Below are 21,880 nucleotides of genomic sequence, written 5' to 3' on the forward strand. Positions count from 1 at the left end.
TGGAGGTAGAATCAGTTTATTTAGATAACTATGTTTATAGGCAATGAAGAGTGACTCAAAAATTCTTGGCACATAATGTTTTAAACAAAGGAAAACACATCTTCATGACTGGGAAACTTGCCCCTGACCCCCCAGTAGGTGAAGGTCACAGCAGAGTTGTAAGTTTTGTGGGAGAAACAGGGGCTGAGTAATAAGATCAAAAGTGTTCCAGACTCTACATCGCAACTGTGTTTTCTCTCACCTTGGAAATAAAGGAAGATTAGAAATGGAGTGGGAAAATATCAGCAAATATCTCCTCTTGAAAGGTTGATTTGTTAGGAAGAAGCAAGCTTGTTATCACTTTTAAATAAAACAGAACGTGACCTTGAGTTAGAGACAGCTGAGCTGCGTGTCTGGTTGGTAAGGTCAGCGTCTCCTCCCTGCAGCCCAGGATGGGCAGGTGGCTGCATTCTGCCGCCAGAGAACCATCTGGACCTCATGGCAGGTGCTGAAGCAAAGGCGGAGAGGACATCTCGGTGGCCGAGAGTATGAGCATCAGAAGGGAGAAGGAATGGTGGCTCTAAGTTATAAAATGTTATCTATATTTCTATTTTCATATACATATATATGTGTGTGTATAAGTATAAATATAACATTTCCCACCAGTACTTTGTATCGCATATGTTTGTCAACGGCTGTGATCTATCACCAATCAAATGAGAAAACTGTCGCCTTATTTGCTCTTTGCCCCTACCCTGCAAGGATATCTTGGTTATTAGCCACTTAATTGGGATTCAGAACCAAACAGTAATTTGCCTTGAGGATGAAATAGTCGATAAAATGTAATTAATGGTTTTACCAAACTTAGGAAATACAAATATGATGAACGTTTTCTTGTAAAGATGACAAACTGCATTGTTAAAAAAAACAAAAGAAAAACTATCTAATATTCTTCTTGATGGACTTTAATCAGCTGATAAGTAGTTTAAGATATAGAGAGAAAAAAGTTGAAGAATATGAGTTACCAAAATAGAGCAGTTTGATATCACTATTCCTCTTAATTTTTCTTAGCCTTTTGACTACTCATGTATTAGAACAGTTGTTAAGCTTCACATTTTGTACCTTAGCCTGGAAATATTGGCATTAAAAACCAAACTCAAATTGCCATTTGAGCAATATTCTTAGACCTTCATTGGAATTTTTCTTTAAATAATAATCTTTTGGGCTTCCCTGGTGGCGCAGTGGTTGGGAGTCCGCCTGCCGATGCAGGGGACGTGGGTTCGTGCCCCGGTCCGGGAGGATCCAGCATGCCGCGGAGCGGCTGGGGCCGTGGGCCGTGGCCGCTGAGCCTGCGCGTCCGGAGCCTGTGCTCCGCAACGGGAGAGGCCACAGCAGTGAGAGGCCCGCATACCGCAAAAAAAATAAAAAATAAAAAATAAAAATAAATAAATAAATAATAATCTTTTGTTTTCAAATAAGCCTTTATTTGATAAGATTCTTCAGATTGTCTAATTATATTTTTCTAAGGCCTAATTAGGAAACTTCTAGCCTAGACATCAGAATTGGCACTTGATTTGGTTTCCTCCTTAGAGAACTGTTAGTTTGGTATTAATGCTGGTTCACGAGGAAACCATGGTGTGCTGTGGCTCTTCCAGAAGGACTGTGGGGGCTGGAGGGGGTTTGTGTCCTTGCTGGGTGAGCACAGCTGCAGGCTGCGGGCTGCGTGGTGACATCTATGGGCCATGCAGAGAGTGGCTTTGTCTCACTGACTACATTTCTTGGGCTTTCTACACTTTCCTCCCACCTGCTTCTTTCACCTTCCTATTTATCTTCTCTTATCTCTGTATATTCCTTCTTCTTGTAGAGTTTTCCACTCTGTGAATATGTGTTTGTCTCTCCGGTTCTCTTTCGAACCCTCCCTTTGGTCAGTCTTGCCTCTGAGCCCCCAGCCTTGGGGAGCTGGCCCTTCGGGACCTCTGCTGGCAAGACAAACACTGTCCAAAAGCACTAGTGCCTATTTCCTCATTCTGGCTTTTCTACAAAATGTTTTTTCTTAAAAAAATTTTAATGTCATATTCAACATATGACTAACACATAAAATATATGTAAACACGCACATTATGAACTAACTAGCTATGCACCCCTGCCCCCCAAGCAAAGCGTATTTTAAAAAACATGGTTAGGTAGGTAAGTTCAACATTGATACGTCGTAAAATATTACCACATCCAGTATTTCTTCATTCTTGAGAAAACATAAAAGAAAAACTTCAGCTTCAAAGAAAAGCATAGCACTTCTTGTTGAACCTAACATCTCTTCAAGCTCACAGTCGTCTGGCTATGAGTCAGGCATATCTGTCCACAGCTCAGGGACACGGACTCTTCTGTTAAAACTTAGCACTTTAAAAAAAGGTCACTTGAATTATGACTACACAAAAAATTTAAATTCTGAATGAGACCAACTCTTCCTAAGACCCTGAATTTCAGGAAGGAAGGGTGGCTTAGTGATCACAGCTGTCATGCGTTTCAGACGTTGCTGTAGACCCCTCCCTGGTCAGCCCGGCCAAGTTGGCAGTCAGCCTTCTCAGTGTCTCTGAGTTCTTCCAGGGCTGTTTAGACATATCACAGAGAATTAAAGCTTTGACTCCAAGTTCCGTTACACAGCCCTCTGGACATCTGTCCTTCTTGGCTTTTGGTGTTTCATTGCCACATTTCGGTTTTTGCTCCTGTTTGACGAACTACATTTTAGTGTCTTGCTCACACCCCACTTCTCCTTTCTCTTCCTGTTGATTGTTAGCTTTGTCTTTCCTGCCCTGGAGTCACCCAACCATCAGCACGTGGCACCAGCACCATATTCAAAATAGACGTACCTGTGGGATATCTTAATACAGTGTTTGCCAGGAGTGTTTCTATCAGAAAATTTAAGAAGAGAAGGTGCAGGGGTGGTCTGCAGTTGTGCTGTGTGCAGACAGCAGAGCAGCAGACTCACCTGTGCAAAGGCTGAAGTCAGCAGGGGGTGGGTGCTGACTCCAGGGAGCTTGAGGCCTCACACTCTTACTCATCACGTTGCCTAGCGACTAGTAAGCGGTATTTGTGGTGTTTTACATTTATTTTACACGCTAGTTCCTACTGATATGTGGGCATCTTACTGCATTTTATTTAGGAAGTCAGTTGGGGTAGGGAGAGGGTTCTTTACTCCAGAACATGGGGGGACAGGCCCTTGTGGAGTGTTTTCACATAGAACAGCTGTTTTTCAAAAACAACCATGGCCACAAAGTGGGAAATGCTTCTATCTCTAATTGCACCCCTTCTCCCCACAACGACCGTCAGCACCTGGTCCAGGCCCCCCTCGTCTCTCCCCTAGACTCTTGCAATGAATGAGCTCACTCTCCACCCCGCCCCCAGCACAGCAGGCAGAACATCCTGTGAAAATGTGAGTCATCTGCTTCACTCCAGTGCTTAGAGCACTGCAGCAGCTCCCTGTTCCACTCAGGAAAACCAAACCTCATTCAGTGTCCAAGACTTTTCCTTGTCTTTTCCTGTATCTCTTTAATGTAGATCATAATGGGAAACTAAAGTATATATTTTTATTTGTCATTGGATTTCTTTTTTTGTTGTTGTTTTATTTTTATTTATTTTTTTAAATTTATTTTTATTTTTTTATTATTAGTTTCTGCTTTATAACAAAGTGAATCAGTCATACATATACATCTGTTCCCACATCCCTTCCCTCATGCATCTCCCTCCCTCCCACCCTCCCCATCCCACCCCTCCAGGCGGTCACAAAGCACCAAGCTGATCTCCCTGTGCTCTGCGGCTGCTTCCCACTATCTATCTACCTTACGTTTGGTAGTGTATATATGTCCATGCCTCTCTTTCGCTTTGTCACAGCTTAGCCTTCCCCCTCCCCATATCCTCAAGTCCATTCTCAAGTAGGTCTGTGTCTTTATTCCCAGATTTCTTTTTAGTAATATTTCACATTTTCTATATTTATTTATTTTTAAAATTTTATTTATTTTATTTATTTTGGGCTGCATTGGGTCTTCATTGCTGTACGCCGGATTTCTCTAGTTGCAGTGAGTGGGGGCTACTCTTCGTTGCGGTGCGTGAGCTTCTCATTGCGGTGACTTCTTGTTGCAGAGCACGGGCTATAGGCGTGTGGGCTTCAGTAGTTTTTGCACATGGGCTCAGTAGTTGTGGCTCGCGGGCTCTAGAGTGCAGGCTCAGTATTTGTGGCACACGGGCTTAGTTGCTCCGCTGCATGTGGGATCTTCCCAGAACAGGGCTCAAACCCATGTCCCCTGCATTGGCAGGTGGATTCTTAACCACTGTGCCACCAGGGAAGTTCTGTCTTAATTTAAAACGTAAGTTTTTTTAAGGAAAAACTCTCCTAAGGAAAACAAGATCATTCAGTTGCATATGATTTTTCGGTTTTTAATTCTTCTGCAGTTAAATGGCCTACACTAGACAGACACACTCCCCTATTTCAAGAGGGTATATTTTTTCATCTGAGAAATGAAGATAGTCCCTACCAGTAATACCCCGTCACCTCAGAGCAGTCTTTCTCTCAGGTTTCTCCTTTTGGCTCACTTTACTGTCTCCCTGACCTGTTAGTTGCTATTTTTCTTCTTCCCTCTCTCTTCTCCTTGAGACTCAATTTATCTTCCTCTGAACAGCTTTCCTAGCCAGTGAAAAACACCCTGTTGCCTCTTTTCCCCATTACACCTCTACATCTCTGCAGAAACTTTCATCCACTCAAATGTGCTGCAACATGATAGGTGAAGTTGTTTAAGGATAGATAGGCAAATTATTTATTTATGAATTTGCAAGAAAACTTCAAATAAAAATTCTTCCTAGAAAGATGAAGAAAAATGTCAGAGGAAAAGTGAATGATTTTCCTTAAGGAAGAGCCTAGTCTCTGGAGTGGAGTAGGGGATGGGGTGGAGAGGGGATTGTTGTGTGATTAATCTAAATTTAATTTTTTGATGGAACCTAAAATTTCAAGATACATCAACTTTTCTCACATTCTGTGGCTTCTCTGTCAATTTCCCATAATAACTTTTGTATATGTGTATGTCACCCAACTAGGTATTTTTATTAGTATGGTTCTTATAAGTATTTCTTTATAGCATGTTTCCCAAACATATATATTAGATTGTTATATATAATGTTACATATTTATTTTGCAAGGAAGATATCTAAATATACCATATATATAAACAAGAAATGTATATACACAGAATAAGATGTTAGATTCATTGTTTTGTTTTAAATAAAGGGAGTTTATTACATATCATACAGTTGGGATTTTTGTCCATATCTGTGAATTCATTTTGTTTTGTTTTAAATAAAGGGAGTTTATTACATATCATACAGTTGGGATTTTTGTCCATTTCTGTGAATTCATTTTCTCTTCAGGTAATTTATAGCATCATTTAAACTTAAGTTTATGTTTGAAGTTCTTGCTTCTCCAAAATTGTAATTCATAGATATTCATACCTTGGTATCACTGATGTTTGCCAGTACTCAACTGCAAGTTTATCTCAGCACAGTTTGAATTATCTATGTGTAAAAACATAGGCGAATATGAGCTCAGAATGTTAGAATTACTTTAAAAACTTTGTGACTTCCTTCATTTTAAAAGTTTATAGTCATTCATTTAAAACTGATTTATTTTTCACTTTTGCTCTAATAATTCAAGAATAGTAGACAGTTCAAATAGGCAGACAGGCAGAATCCTGGGTGCTGTGATTGGTTGGCATTTACACAGGTCTTTCACATAGGATTTAATAAAAGGTGACCTGAAATTTAGAAATGTAATCTATAAGACAGAGAGAAACAGTTCTTTTAAGCATACTCTTGTCAGTATAATGTGATGCCCATTCTGCACTGTAATTTTTGTATGTATCTGTTAAAAGATGTAAGCTATATTCAGTAATGAGGATAGCAAGAATTTGAGACTTCATGTACATTTCTTTTTGTCATAGGAAGGTCAGCCTTTTGAAAAGGGATAGAAATGAACATTTCTCCAGAATTATTTTTTCCTTCATTTGAGGCTGTCTGTTAATTTCAGCATTTTACTCTGTTTTATGAACAGGCCAAATATATATTCTATTTATTTGTTAGGGGAGGTGATAAAGGTGATAAAACTTTACGAATTTCAACTGTCATTGCAGTCTGCTGATAAGGATGGGAGTTTGTGCCGTTCTGAAGAGATTACATGAAGTAGAATTGGAAAGCAGATTGTATTTACAAAACATAGGGTGATGTTCCTAATAGGTGGTCAGAATAGACTGTTTACTCTCACATTCTGCTGAGCTTTACTAGAAATAACTTCATTTCAAAAAAGAACAAATCTGATTGAAGGCAAAAGCATTCCCTCTCCACAGATACTCATCCAAAGGGTTTATATTAAATTTTTCTGATGGACACACAGCTATATTTTATGCTGTATCTGTACAAACTGGTAATGTGGAAAATAAAAATCTAAATAGTATACTTGATTGCTTCATGCACCAACCATTTAGATTACTAGATTTATATCTACAGTTTTGGAAGAGATGTTGCAATATGATATTCTGACAATAACTGTCGAAGTCATAACACTAGGATCTGTTTTCATCTTGTTGTCAAGGTAAAGTTACTGAAATTCACATTTGGTAGGTCAGCAAGATCACTTACTATCTCTTCTCATCAGTGGTTTAATGCCAACCTAAACAGCTACTGTATGATGTCAAAATTATCACGGTGTCCAGGCTGCAGGGGTACAGCGTGCTACATGATTTAATGCATTTCCTGTCTGGAATGAAGATTATGAAAAGGCTGGCAACCAGGAGCTACAGTGGTTTAGAAACTTAATTTCTAATTTTTCTTTCTCTTTTTTCCCTTCATTTTAGATTTTGGATTTAGTAAAAGGGACACATTACCAGGTAGCCTGTCAGAAGTTCTTCGAGATGACACATAATGTAAGTAAATTTTTCAACTTTATAACCTGATCCTTTGTCTTTTGTTACTCTGTGTTTCATTCAGGAGTTTTTGCTGTAGCAGTAGAAACCACTCCAACTGTTTTCAGTGGAAAGGGAATTATTACCCGGTATGAGGTTGCTTATAGAATTTATAGACGGGCCAGGGAATTAAGCTTGGATGCTACAGAGCCAGGAATATTGTAACTAAGAGAAGCTACATCCTGAGAAAATCTTGCTATGGCTGCCACCCACCACTCCACTTCTAGGGATAAGACCAAGCATTGGCAAACTTTCTGTGAAGGGCCAGGTTGTGAAAGTTTGAAGCTTTGTGGTCCATGTGTCCCCTGTCACAGCTGCTTCCATATGCTGCTCTCGTGCAAAAGCAGCCCAGACGGTGTGTGAAGGCGCGGGCATGCTTCTGTCCCAGTAGAACTTTATTTACAAGAGCAAATTCTGGGCTGGACTGGACCCACAGGCCTTAGGTAACCACTTCTCAGAGTAGGTCTGGAACACTGGCTTCAGCTATCCAGAAGAACCAAAGGCTTTTGCCATCTTTCTTGTAGAAAACTGGATGCTTTTACTTGTGGTTGCCAACTCACGTTACCCTAATCTAGTTCCCAAGTCTTGTGTTTATCTGCATGGTGACCTAGGTTACACAGTGGACCCCTAGCTGCAAGAGGGTCAGGGAAACGTGTTTGGTTGTTTTCTTGCCAGCCTCCTATACAAAAGGCCTGCTAGTAGGTCCTGAGAGGTGTAAAGCATAGGTCACAAACTCAGAGGCCTGCAGGGGTCAACCAGATAACCCAAAAAAGTGAAACTGCCTGAGATGAACACCACTGAAGAAGTCATGCTGTTAGAGACGTTCACATTGACAAGTTTTAAGGCTGTGTGCAGGCCAAGAGCACATCTGCAGGTTGACTTAGCTTACAGACCCCCAGTTTGCAAGTACTGTTCCTTTTCATGGCTTCCTAACCTAGGAAAGACAGCCAGGAATGCACCAGAGGTCCATGCACCTCTTGAAACATTTTTTTCTCTAAGTACATATGTGCGTTTTTGGAGTCGAGCATTTATCAGGTTTCAAAGGGATTCGTGACCTTCCCAAAAAAGATGCTGCATGTATTGAATTCATCATCAGCTACCACGATGTGCTAAGTTTTTTTTTTTTTTTTGCTTTATAACAAATTTAATCAGTTATACATATACATATGTTCCCATATCCCCTCCCTTTTGTGTCTCCCTCCCACCCTCCCTATCCCACCCCTCCAGGCGGTCACAAAGTACCGAGCTGATCTCCCTGAGCTATGCGGCTGCTTCCCACTAGCTATCTACCTTACGTTTGGTAGTGTATATATGTCCATGCCGCTCCTTCACTTTGTCACAGCTTACCCTTCCCCCTCCCCATATCCTCAAGTCCATTCTCTAGTAGGTCTGTGTCTTTATTCCTGTCTTACCCCTATGTTCTTCATGACATTTTTTTTCTTAAATTCCATATATATGTGTCAGCATACAGTATTTGTCTTTCTCTTTCTGACTTACTTCACTCTGTATGACAGACTCTAGGTCCATCCACCTCATTACAAATAGCTCAATTTCATTTCTTTTTATGGCTGAGTAATATTCCATTGTATATATGTGCCACATCTTCTTTACCCATTCATCCGATGATGGACACTTAGGTTGTTTCCATCTCCGGGCTATTGTAAATAGGGCTGCTATGAACATTTTGGTACATGTCTCTTTTTGAATTATGGTTTTCTCAGGGTATATGCCCAGTAGTGGGATTGCTGGGTCATATGGTAGTTCTATTTGTAGTTTTTTAAGGAACCTCCATACCGTTCTCCATAGTGGCTGTACCAATTCACATTCCCACCAGCAGTGCAAGAGTGTTCCCTTTTTTCCACACCCTCTCCAGCATTTATTGTTTCTAGATTTTTTGATGATGGCCATTCTGACTGGTGTGAGATGATATCTCATTGTAGTTTTGATTTGCATTTCTCTGATGAGTAAAGATGTTGAGCATCCTTTCATGTGTTTGTTGGCAGTCTGTATATCTTCTGTGGAGAAATGTCTATTTAGGTCTTCTGCCCATTTTTGGATTGGGTTGTTTGTTTTTTTGTTATTGAGCTGCATGAGCTGCTTATAAATTTTGGAGATTCATCCTTTGTCAGTTGCTTCATTTGCAAATATTTTCTCCCATTCTGAGGGTTGTCTTTTGGTCTTGTTTATGGTTTCCTTTGCTGTGCAAAAGCTTTGAAGTTTCATTAGGTCCCATGTGTTTATTTTTGTCTTTATTTCCATTTCTCTAGGAGGTGGGTCAAAAAGGATCTTGCTGTGATTTATGTCATAGAGTGTTCTGCCTATGTTTTCCTCTAAGAGTTTGATAGTTTCTGGCCTTACATTTAGGTCTTTAATCCATTTTGAGCTTATTTTTGTGTATGGTGTTAGGGAGTGATCTAATCTCATACTTTTACATGTCCCTATCCAGTTTTCCCAGCACCACTTATTGAAGAGACTGTCCTTTCTCCACTGTACATTCCTGCCTCCTTTATCAAAGATAAGGTGACCATATGTCCGTGGGTGTATCTCTGGGCTTTTATCCTGTTCCATTGATCTATCTTTCTGTTTTTGTGCCAGTACCATACTGTCTTGATTACTGTAGGTTTGTAGTATAGTCTGAAGACAGGGTGCCTGATTCCTCCAGCTCCATTTTTCGTTCTCAAGATTGCTTTGGCTGTTCGGGGTCTTTTGTTTCTCCAAACAAATTTTGAAATTTTTTGTTCTAGTTCTGTGAAAAATGCCAGTGGTAGTTTGATAGGGATTGCATTGAATCTGTAGATTGCTTTGGGTAGTAGAGTCATTTTCGCAATGTTGATTCTTCCAATCCAAGAGCATGGTACATCTCTCCATCTATTTGTATCATCTTTAATTTCTTTCATCAGTGTCTTATAATTTTCTGCATACAGGTCTTTTGTCTCCTTAGGTAGGTTTATTCCTAGATATTTTATTCTTTTTGTTGCAATGGTAAATGGCAGTGTTTCCTTGATTTCACTTTCAGATTTTTCATCATTAGTATATAGGAATGCCAGAGATTTCTGTGCATTAATTTTGTATCCGGCAACTATACCAAATTCATTGATTAACTCTAGTAGTTTTCTGGTAGCATCTTTAGGATTCTCTATGTATAGTATCATGTCATCTGCAAACAGTGACAGCTTTACTTCTTCTTTTCCAATTTGGATTCCTTTTATTTCCTTTTCTTCTCTGATTGCTGTGGCTAAAACTTCCAAAACTATGTTGAATAAGAGTGGTGAGAGTGGGCAACCTTGTCTTGTTCCTGATCTTAGTGGAAATGGTTTCAGTTTTTCACCATTGAAGACGATGCTGGCTGTGGGTTTGTCATATATGGCCTTTATTATGTTGAGGAAAGTTCCCTCTATGCCTACTTTCTGCAGGGTTTTTATCATAAATGGGTGTTGAATTTTGTCGAAAGCTTTCTCTGCATCTATTGAGATGATCATATGGTTTTTCTCCTTCAGTTTGTTAATATGGTGTATCACGTTGATTTGCATATATTGAAGAATCCTTGCATTCCTGGAATAAACCCCACTTGATCATGGTGTATGATCCTTTTAATGTGCTGTTGGATTCTGTTTGCTAGTATTTTGTTGAGGATTTTTGCATCTATGTTCATCAATGATATTGGCCTGTATTTTCCTTTCTTTGTGACATCCTTGTCTGGTTTTGGTATCAAGGTGATGGTGGTCTCATAGAATGAGTTTGGGAGTGTTCCCCCCTCTGCTATATTTTGGAAGAGTTTGAGAAGGATAGGTGTTAGCTCTTCTCTGAATGCTTGATAGAATTCACCTGTGAAGCCATCTGGTCCTGGGCTTTTGTTTGTTGGAAGATTTTTTATCACAGTTTCAATTTCAGTGCTTGTGATTGGTCTGTTCATATTTTCTATTTCTCCCTGATTCAGTCTTGGCAGGTTGTGCATTTCTAAGAATTTGTCCATTTCTTCCAGGTTGTCCATTTTATTGGCATAGCGTTGCTTGTAGTAATCTCTCATGATCTTTTGTATTTCTGCAGTGTCAGTTGTTACTTCTCCTTTTTCATTTCTAATTCTATTGATTTGAGTCTTCTCCCTTTTTTTCTTGCTGAGTCTGGCTAATGGTTTATCAATTTTGTTTATCTTCTCAAAGAACCAGCTTTTAGTTTTATTGATCTTTGCTATCGTTTCCTTCATTTCTTTTTCATTTATTTCTGATCTGATTTTTATGATTTCTTTCCTTCTGCTAACTTTGGGATGTTTTTGTTCTTCTTTCTCTAATTGCTTTAGGTGCAAGGTTAGGTTGTTTATTCGAGATGTTTCCTGTTTCTTAAGGTGGGATTGTATTGCTATAAACTTCCCTCTTAGAACTGCTTTTGCTGCATCCCATAGGTTTTGGGTCGTCGTGTCTCCATTGTCATTTGTTTCTAGGTATTTTTTAATTTCCTCTTTGATTTCTTCAGTGATCACTTCGTTATTAAGTAGTGTATTGTTTAGCCTCCATGTGTTTGTATTTTTTACAGCTCTTTTCCTGTAATTCATATCTAGTCTCATAGCATTGTGGTCAGAAAAGATACTTGATACAATTTCAATTTTCTTAAATTTACCAAGGCTTGATTTCTGACCCAAGATATGATCTATCCTGGAGAATGTTCCATGAGCACTTGAGAAAAATGTGTATTCTGTTGTTTTTGGATGGAATGTCCTATAACTGTCAATTAAGTCCATCTTGTTTAATGTATCATTTAAAGCTTGTGTTTCCTTATTTATTTTCATTTTGGATGATCTGTCCATTGGTGAAAGTGGGATGTTAAAGTCCCCTACTCTGATTGTGTTACTGTTGATTTCTCCTTTTATGGCTGTTAGTATTTGCCTTATGTATTGAGGTGCTCCTATGTTGGGTGCATATTTACAATTGTTATATCTTCTTCTTGGATCGATCCCTTGATCATTATGTAGTGTCCTTCTTTGTCTCTTCTAGTAGTCTTTATTTTAAAGTCTATTTTGTCTGATATGAGAATTGCTACTCCAGCGTTCTTTTGGTTTCCATTTGCATGGAATATCTTTTTCCATCCCTTTACTTTCAGTCTGTATGTGTCTCTAGGTCTGAAGTGGGTGTCTTGTAGACAGCATATATATGGGTCTTGTTTTTGTATCCATTCAGCCAGTCTGTGTCTTTTGGTGGGAGCATTTAGTCCATTTACATTTAAGGTAATTATCAATATGTATGTTCCTATTCCCATTTTCTTAATTGCTTTGGGTTCGTTATTGTAGGTCTTTTCCTTCTGTTGTGTTTCTTGCCTAGAGAAGTTCCTTTAGCATTTGTTGTAAAGCTGGTTTGGTGGTGCTGAACTCTCTCAGCTTTGGCTTGTCTGTAAACGTTTTAATTTCTCCATCAAATCCGAATGAGATCCTTGCTGGGTAGAGTAATCTTGGTTGCAGGTTTTTCTCCTTCATTACTTTAATTATATCCTGCCACTCCCTTCTGGCTTGTAGAGTTTCTGCTGAGAGATCAGCTGTTATCCTGATGGGGATTCCCTTGTGTGTTATTTGTTGTTTTTGCCTTGCTGCTTTTTTTTTTTTTTTTTTTTGCGGTATGCGGGCCTCTCACTGTTGTGGCCTCCCCCGTTGCGGAGCACAGGCTCCGGACGCGCAGGCTCTGCGGCCATGGCTCACGGGCCCAGCCGCTCCGCGGCATATGGGATCCTCCCAGACCGGGGCACGAACCCGTATCTCCTGCATCGGCAGGCGGACTCTCAACCACTTGCGCCACCAGGGAGGCCCTGCCTTGCTGCTTTTAATATGATTTCTTTGTGTTTAATTTTTGACAGTTTGATTAATATGTGTCTTGGCATATTTCTCCTTGGATTTATTCTGTATGGGACTCTCTGTGCCTCCTGGACTTGATTAACTATTTCCTTTCCCATATTAGGGAAGTTTTCAACTATAATCTCTTCAAATATTTTCTCAGTCCCTTTCTTTTTCTCTTCTTCTTCTGGAACCCCTATAATTCGAATGTTGGTGCGTTTAATGTTGTCCCAGAGGTCTCTGAGACTGTCCTCTGTTCTTATCATTCTTTTTTCTTTATTTTGCTCTGCAGCAGTTATTTCCACTATTTTATCTTCCACCTCACTTATCCGTTCTTCTGCCTCAGTTATTCTGCTATTGATCCCATCTAGAGTATTTTTTATTTCATTTATTGTGTTTTTAATCGATGCTTGATTCATCTTTAGTTCTTCTAGGTCCTTGTTAACTGTTTCTTGCATTTTGTCTATTCTATTTCCAAGATTTTGGATCTGGGAAATAGAATCTTGGATCATCTTTACCATCATTATTCTGAATTCTTTTTCAGGTAGACTGCCTATTACCTCTTCATTTGTTAGGTCTGGTGGGTTTTTATCTTGCTCCTTCTCCTGCTGTGTGTTTTTCTGTCTTCTCATTTTGCTTATGTTACTGCGTTTGGGGTCTCCTTTTTGCAGGCTGCAGGTTCGTAGTTCCCGTTGTTTTTGGTGTCTGTCCCCAGTGGCTAAAGTTGGTTTAGTGGGTTGTGTAGGCTTCCTGGTGGAGGGGACTAGTGCCTGTGTTCTGGTGGATGAGGCTGGATCTTGTCTTTCTGGTGGGCAGGTCCACGTCTGGTGGTGTGTTTTGGGGTGTCTGCGGACTTTGTATGATTTTAGGCCACCTCTCTGCTAATGGGTGGCGTTGTGTTCCTGTCTTGCTAGTTGTTTGGCATAGGGTGTCCAGTACTGTAGCTTGCTGGTCGTTGAGTGAAGCTGGGTGCTGGTGTTGAGATGGAGATCTCTGGAAGATTTTCGCCGTTTGATATTATGTGGAGCTGGGAGGTCTCTTGTGGACCAGTGTCCTGAAGTTGGCTCTCCCACCTCAGAGGCACAGCACTGACTCCTGGCTCCTCAATTTGGGATGATTTGTTGTCTATTCATGTATTCCACAGATGCAGGGTACATCAAGTTGATTGTGGAGCTTTAATCCGCTGCTTCTGAGGCTGCTGGGAGAGGTTTCCCTTTCTCTTCTTTGTTCTCACAGCTCCTGGGTCTCAGCTTTGGATTTGGCCCCGCCTCTGCGTGTAGGTCGCCAGAGGGCGTCTGTTCTTCGCTCAGACAGGACAGGGTTAAAGGAGCAGCCTTTTCGGGGGCTCTGGCTCACTCAGGCCGGGCGGGAGGGAGGGGCACGGAGTGCGGGGCGAGCCTGCAGCGGCAGAGTTCGGCGTGACGTTGCACCAGCCCGAGGCGCGCCGTGCGTTCTCCCAGGGAAGCCGCCCCTGTATTCCGGGACCCCGGCAGTGGCGGGCTGCACAGGCTCCCGGAAGGGCGGTGTGGACAGTGACCTGCGCTCGCACACAGGCTTCTTGGCGGCGGCAGCAGCAGCCCCAGCGTCCCACGCCCGTCACTGGGCTCCACGCTTTCAGTCGTGACTCGCGCCCGTCTGTGGAGCCCCTTTAAGCAGCGCTCTTAATCCCCTGTCCTCGCACACCAGGAAACCAAGAGGGAAAAAAAAGTCTCTTGCCTCTTCGGCAGCTCCAGAGTTTTCCCGGACTCCCTGCCGACTAGCTGTGGCACATTAGCCCCCTTCAGGCTGAGTTCTCACCGCCAGCCCCAGTCCTCTCCCTGCGCTCTGACCGAAGCCCGAGCCTCAGCTTCCAGCGCCGCCCGCCCTGGCGGGCGAGCAGACAAGCCTCTCGGGCTGGTGAGTGCCGCTCGACACCGATCCTCTGTGCGGGAATCTCTCCGCTTTGCCCTACCCAGGTATGTGGGGAGTTTCTTGCCTTTTGGGAGGTCTGAGGTCTTCTGCCAGCATTCACTAGGTGTTCTGTAGGAGTTGTTCCACGTGTAGCTGTATTTCTGGTGTATCCGTGGGGAGGAAGGTGATCTCCGCATCTTACTCTTCCGCCATCTTACCCGGAAGTCTGTGGGTGTGGGGGCGGCTCAGGGGCTGGGTCCGGTTCCGCTGCAGGGGCCGCGGCCCCTCTCCATGCTTCCTCGGGTTTGTTTTGTTTATGTCCTTCCTGACGGGTTCCCGGAAATCGCGTGACTCGCCCCCCTCACGTGGGCCGCGGCGAGGAGGAGCGCTAAGTTTTTTTTTTTTTTTTTTTGGCCTCACCACACAGCATGTGGGGTCTTAGTTCCCTGACCAGGGATCGAAGCTGTGCCCCCTGCATTGGAAGCACAGAGTCTTAACCACTGGACTGCCAGGGAAGTCCCTACAATATGCTGTTTTATAATCACTTTTATGTTTTCTAGTTTTCATGAAATAACTTTTCTTTCGTGGTTATATAATTGCAGAATTTCTTACATATTTCATAGCAAAAATATGACATCACTGATAATAATGAAAATAATAATGGTAATATCAGCCAACACCTACAGAACCCTTCACATGTGCCAGGCCCAGCAGTTAGTGCTCTGGACACACTGGCTCCTTTGATCCACACTGCAGACCACAGCTGGGCACAATTTGCATCCCCATCATGACAAAGGTTAGAGAGTCTGAGAGCCTAAGGTTCTAAGGAGTGGAGCTTAAATTTGAACCAGGCTGTCAAAGACCTCATCTAGAGCTCATGATCTAACCCTGACTGCTGTTCTGTAAAACCTGGGACTGTATTTATAATAACAGCTGTGGAGGCCATTAGTATATTCCTGTCTAGATTCATGATGCAGCCTTCATAGTTTATGGTAAAAAATAAACAGGCCTAGTGATTCTGCATGATGCCCTAGGGACCACAGCTGGTTAGTGGGAGGTCTGGAGCCAGAACCCTGGTCTGCTCTGGGCCGTGGGTCCAGTCCTCTTACTATTACACCTAACTGTTGAAAATAGTGTTTTTATTTAAAAACATAAAAATTTTATTTTCACACAGTTGAAAGGACTAAACATCAATATAGTAGTAAACAACAACAAAAAATTCTCATCAGTTTTGTCAGAATAGGAATCTCAACAGATAAGCCACATCTCTTTGGTATTTTCAGCATCATCTTTGCAAACTCTTTCCCTTGTAGACTGTATTCTTTAATTTGCTTGCTCAGCTTGAGAGTTTTAACTTAATATGTGTTCTTAATTATTTGTGGACCCTTTTAATTAAGAAGCCTTAGAACTTTACCAAATTGAGGTCTATTATTCAACCTCTTTCCTTTTTTTTAGAGAAGATACGAAAATTAGATTTAAACACTTGAGTTTGTGACATCACTAAAAAGTAAGAAGTGCTTTTTTATTTCTCAAACCTGCTTTTGTAGCATCTCTCCAATTGATTATTCCTGCAAGAGTATTACTACTATAGCCAATTTTTAAAACTTACCTTAGATTAATGAAGATATTAAAAAGACATATGTCTAAATCCTCCCACATATAGAAGTAGTCTACTTTAAGCCACATATAAATCAAGGGAATAAAAAGGCTGTTTGCATCCACTAGATGTCTCACTATAGATTTTTTGTTGTGAATATCTCTTTGCTTATTAGTTTTTCTAATTTAATTTAAAAATAGAATATTTTTATTTCATGTTTCTGCCATTCTCCTCCCCTCCCCCCCAAACAAACCCCTCCTATGTTTATTTTCTTGAAGCCTCTGTGATTAAACTCATTTAATGAAAGTTTTGAAAATGAACCAGTTAACTGATAACATTTACAGCAGTGCTGCAATGGTTCCATATGGCTTTTTTGGTAAGACCAGCTGCCTCATTATAAGCTGTCATTGCAAAACCTCTTGATTAAAACCCAAACATCCCATAGGTAAAACAGTATTGCTTCCAGTCCTTCAAAATCCACATTTTCTGTGGCAGAAATATGAGACCTATGTTTGTGTGATGGTCATTGTGTGCAGAACATGCTCATTCCAAGCTCATGTTTGAGAGAGATTCACTTAGTACATATCAAAAGCTGGCCTGCTTGAAATCTGTTTTCCTCAGTATTTTTAGGGAACAATGTTTTATGTTGAAGTGAATTTTTTTTTTCTTTTGGCATACTCCATTTGTAAATGAAAACACTAGGCCTTGTGTAGATTAAACTCTGGATTTTAATTGAAAATAGTTTCTTTAGAAATAGATCTCTTTAAGCGCTGAGTCATTCTGAATACTTATTTTGTAAATAGCTGAGTATAATTCTCTTTTCACCATAGAAATCTCTACAAAAATCTTGTAAAAATCTATCACACATTTTCCTGCAATCTTAAATGGTATATACCAAGTGCATTTAAGCTTTGTAATCATCACTCAGGATCATTGTGGAGATCAGTTAAAACCCTGGGCTGGGAGCCCCACCGTCTCTCATGTGGGTCACTCACTGCAGTGCCTTCCTGACTCCTTTACCAGCAGCTGCACACATGCACCCGCTCATTTCTTTCTCCTCCACACAGCTGCTAGGGTGATCTTTAAAACAGAAAAACCTGATCATTTCAGTAGCCTGCTTTTAAAAAAAACTTTAAAAGCCTTCCCCATCGCTCTTCAGGTGAAATCCAAAATTTATAATGTAGCCTATAAAGGGCTCCATCCCACTTCTTTCTTCTACCAGTCTTGTTTTAGCTCTTTATGGTACTTTGGGACTTCCAAGATAACAGGACAGAATGAAGATGCATCACAGAATTTCCCTCTCCCAGTATTTAACAAAATGTACAAAATATAATAAAAAAATCATCAACCACAAAGAAAAAACATCATGCATAGCAACCAAACAAGAAAAAAGGCAAGGAAAGAAACAAGATTCATAGCAGACAAAATTGTGAAAATTCTCACTTAGTATTTCCAAATCTAGAATGAAGCAAACTGAATATTGCTTTTTTTTTTTTTTTTTTTTTTTTTTTTTGAGGAGTAAAGGAAAGAGCTGCTGACTTTGAAGCAATAATAAGTGAAATGTGAGATTTAGATGTGGGTAAATCTCTTTCTCTATTCTTTTTACTAATTAATTTTAAAGTAAAATCTATTTTCATTCTATTTGGTTTATGCTTCTCCCCTTCCTCCCTAAAAATCCCTAATTTTATTTTCCTGAGAAAAATGAAAGATAACTTCCTTCAGGCAAAAATAAAAGTGAAAGAAGGAAAACACTCAAAAGAAAGAACCCATCCTAGAAGAAATACAATCCAGTAAACAGAAGGAAACTCTTCATAAGTTCATCATGCTACCAGGCATCTTAATAGATGTTTGGTAAAATGAGCTTACTTAACAAAATGAGGTAAGAAAGGGTGATTGCAGACCTAAGAGAGAAATTGAGAAACATGACATCATACAGAACCATGGTTACAGGCCCTCATTTCAAGACCCTTGGCATTGTTGTAGTTGGTTAATAAAAGTATCAATTAACATGGGCAGTCATAAAAAATATGTATTTTTTAAACATTACATTTTAAAGGTAAAACATTTGAATGCCATTTGTTTACTAATCTTTTTATATCAGGGCAGGGTCTTTTGTTTGAATGTAGGTTTGGGATTGGAATTTGAATGATCATTTTTTTTTTTTTTTTTTTTTTGCGGTACGTGGGCCTCTCACTGTTGTGGCCTCTCCCGTTGCGGAGCACAGGCTCCGGACGCACAGGCCCAGCGGCCATGGCTCACGGGCCCAGCCGCTCCGCGGCATGTGGGATCTTCCCGGACCGGGGCACGAACCCACGTCCCCTGCATCGGCAGGCAGACTCTCAACCACTGAGCCACCAGGAAAGCCCCTGAATGATCATTTTTTTTCAAAAACCATATGCATAATACACCATCACCAATTCCCAGTTTTGGTTTCTTTATTTTTATTTATTTATATATTTATTTTGCGGTACGCGGGCCTCTCACTGTTGTGGCCTCTCCCGTTGCGGAGCATAGGCCCCGGACGCACAGGCTCAGCGGCCATGGCTCACGGGCCTAGCTGCTCCACGGCATGTGGGATCTTCCCGGACCGGGGCATGAACCCGTGTCCCCTGCATCGGCAGGCGGACTCTCAGCCACTGCACCACCAGGGAAGCCCCAGTTTTGGTTTCTTTAAAGTGGAAAAGGAACTTAATTATAATACAAAGCAATCTGATCTTTCTCCCTATCTTTTGGGAAGTTCAGGGGTTTTTTGTTTTTTTTTAAGTAACTTGCCTTTCTTGAGTCTTTCCAAGCATTTAATTTAGACTTCATAGAACCAACAACTCTTTCTTTTTACACTCATATTTATTTGGTTTAGCAACCCTATGACATAGCTGCTATTATTACCTCCATTTCATGGGGGAGGAAACTGAGGCTTAGTATAAAGATTACCATATTTCATTTTGTCCACATTGAAATCTAATCATTCACTTTAATCCACAGAGTCAACTTCTGTGATAGATATATTGACATTTTTAACAACTTGAAGCAAGGTGTAGAAAATATCCGATATGTAATTAAGTATCACAAAAGGTGCTAGCTTCTTTTTGCATGAAATAACACCACTGTGTTTTTTATAATCTTTATAGACAAGTTTATCTCTAGAAATAATATTTATAATGATATGATTGTAAGTTTGTTTGACTTTCCATAAAACCTCTTAAAACAGATTTCAGAGTAACTAAGTGATCTAAAGGCCTGAATTCTAATTCAGACAGATCCAGTTACTAGTGCTCTATGACTTTGCCTAAACCATGTAAATCTCTTTGGGTCTCAGTTTCCTAGTCTGTACATGGAGAAGATTCAGTTTAAAGTATTCCTTACGTCTTTCCAATCTCCAATATTCTCTATTTATAAAAAAACATAAAGTCTTCTGATTGAAACGTGCTAGGCAATAAACTTACTTTTCATGGAACACTTTGTAAAATGCAAACTTTATATTGAATCTCCCAGTTTTTTAATGAATTGCGTGAAAAACAATATAATAAAGAAGTTCACAAATGACTCCATTGTTAATAAAAAATCCTAGATAAAACATACAGGAAACATTTTGAAATTAAGCAGCAAAGTAGCAGGTAAAAAATTGTTCTTAGTGATCTGGGTAGTAAGTCTTAAATCAGTGTGTACACTATCAATCCGCTATACACTGAATTATTATAAAAGTATTGGTCCAACATGTATCAACAAGTGACTAAAGAGAATCAGAGAATCCTGAGGTTCTGAAGTAAGTCTTAGAAAAGACCTTGTTTCTGTTTATGGGTCCAGCTGTTAAGAAGGTTCATCCTGAACTGTGACGGTAACTTTTAACTCCCTGTTAATCCATTTTAATCTACCATAAGATTACACATATCTTTAATCGCATCACTCCCCTTCTTAAGGAATTTTAGTTACTCTGTGATGCCTACAAAATTAGGTCTAGGCTACTTACCCTGGTTGTCAAGGCTCTCCGTGGTCTGGCCCCAGCCTGTCTTTCCAACCTTATTTCCTGTTTCCTTATTTCCCCTTTCTGTGCCTTTCACAGCAGCCCACCTGCACTACCTGCTTTCCCAGACATTCCTCTTCACCCTGCCCCTGTGGTCCTGCTGCTTGATTCACCCTGGACCTCATTATCCCAGCTTTTCACTCTCTCATCTTTCCAAACCCAACTCATCTGGAAAGATCCTCCCTCCTTTTTTCGTGTTTTTCTTTCTTTTTTTTTTAACAAATATTTATTGGCTGACAAGATGCCAGGCATTGCTTGGATGTGCCTTTGAGCTGTCTGAGGCGGCAGGTAGGAGTTGGGTGGGGAAGCAGAGCCAAATGCAAGGGGTCTGGGCTGGACGTAGAGCGCAAGATTTGTCACTGTCAGGCGGTGGCTGAAACTCCCTGTGAGTGAAATCATGTAAGCAGTGGTTTGAGTGTTTTGAACGAGAATCTGTGTTTCGTGTATTGAGTAGGTTTTGAATGAGGTCTGGGCGGTTCTTGACGTCCCTTTATTTGTACTTTTGTTACGTATTAATGTGATACACATTTGCTTGCCTGTACAGGTAGATGATTGTGGCTTTTCTTTGAGTCATCCAAACCAGTTCTTTTTTGAGAGCCAACGGATCCTCAGTGGAGGTAAAGACGTCAAGAAGGAATCCATCCAACCAGAAACGCCCCAACACAAACCGAGTGTCCAGAGAAGCAAGGATGCGTCATCTGCTCTGGCCTCACTCAACTCCTCTCTGGAAATGGATCTGGAGGGACTGGAGGAATTGCTTCAGTGAACAATTCCTGGGCAGTTGGTAGCCTGTCTTCCTCACTAGTTTTTATTTCCTACTTTACAATTTTATCTTTTTCTTTTTTGTCTGCCTTCTCCCTCCACCCGACCCCCTTTCATCCATCCGCATGTGCACGCGCTTCGCAGGAAGGCCGCCTTGCAGGTAAAAACAAAGACCTCTGGTATATTTTGCTGTGACAAAGAGAAGAGGAAGAATTTCTTTTGAAATCTAACGCTTGAATGGTGTGATTTAAGTCCCGTTTTAGGAGATAAAACAGCTTTCTGGACTGGTTACAGTCCCCTAGAAACAGTACGACTAAGAACAGCTTTTATTTTAACACTTAACCACTGTAATGTTGACCCAGGCCTTTTCTAGACCATTTTTGTTAATAAATATCAAAATGTATAATGAGTATGTCTGCATGTAATTGTGAGTCATATTATGCCGTAACAGAGAAGATATTACCTCAGCTTTTAAAGTGGTATTTGGGAATATGCAAGGTACTGCCAAATCACCAGTAAAGATTTTAAACTGTTTTTCTTTTTCGTTTTTCTCTTGAGTTGGTCATTTGAGGTTATTCCACATCAGCAAGGAGAACTTTTACCCCTTTGAGTGGTAGCAAACTTTACTGAAGTGAGTTGTGACTCAGGAATTAAGAGAAACGGAATGTGTACAGTCATACTGTTAACAAATAGAAGGACTTTATTATATAAAGTGATGGTCCTCCTTATCCGCTGTCGTCTCCATTCACTCGGGGAGAACAGCCCATCACTAAGGTGAAAAGGTTCTAAGGAGAGTCTGCAGTGTTTCTTCATTC

General features: G+C 40.6%; 1 protein-coding gene across 3 annotated transcripts in view; it reads left to right on the forward strand.

Moving 5' to 3' along the window:
- PRIM2 (DNA primase subunit 2) overlaps nucleotides 1-21,471 on the forward strand; it is a 298,019-nt gene extending 276,548 nt beyond the window's left edge. For all 3 annotated transcript variants that reach the window (XM_060109539.1, XM_060109540.1, XM_060109538.1), the window contains 2 exons: nucleotides 6,873-6,941; nucleotides 20,848-21,471. In XM_060109539.1, the coding sequence (XP_059965522.1) occupies nucleotides 6,873-6,941; nucleotides 20,848-21,069 (291 nt within the window). In that variant the 3' untranslated portion in view covers nucleotides 21,070-21,471. The remainder of the gene's footprint in view (nucleotides 1-6,872; nucleotides 6,942-20,847) is intronic.
- Nucleotides 21,472-21,880: the final 409 nt, after the last annotated feature.

Source organism: Mesoplodon densirostris, chromosome 10 (genome assembly GCF_025265405.1).
Source record: "Mesoplodon densirostris isolate mMesDen1 chromosome 10, mMesDen1 primary haplotype, whole genome shotgun sequence".
Lineage (NCBI taxonomy): Eukaryota > Metazoa > Chordata > Mammalia > Artiodactyla > Ziphiidae > Mesoplodon > Mesoplodon densirostris.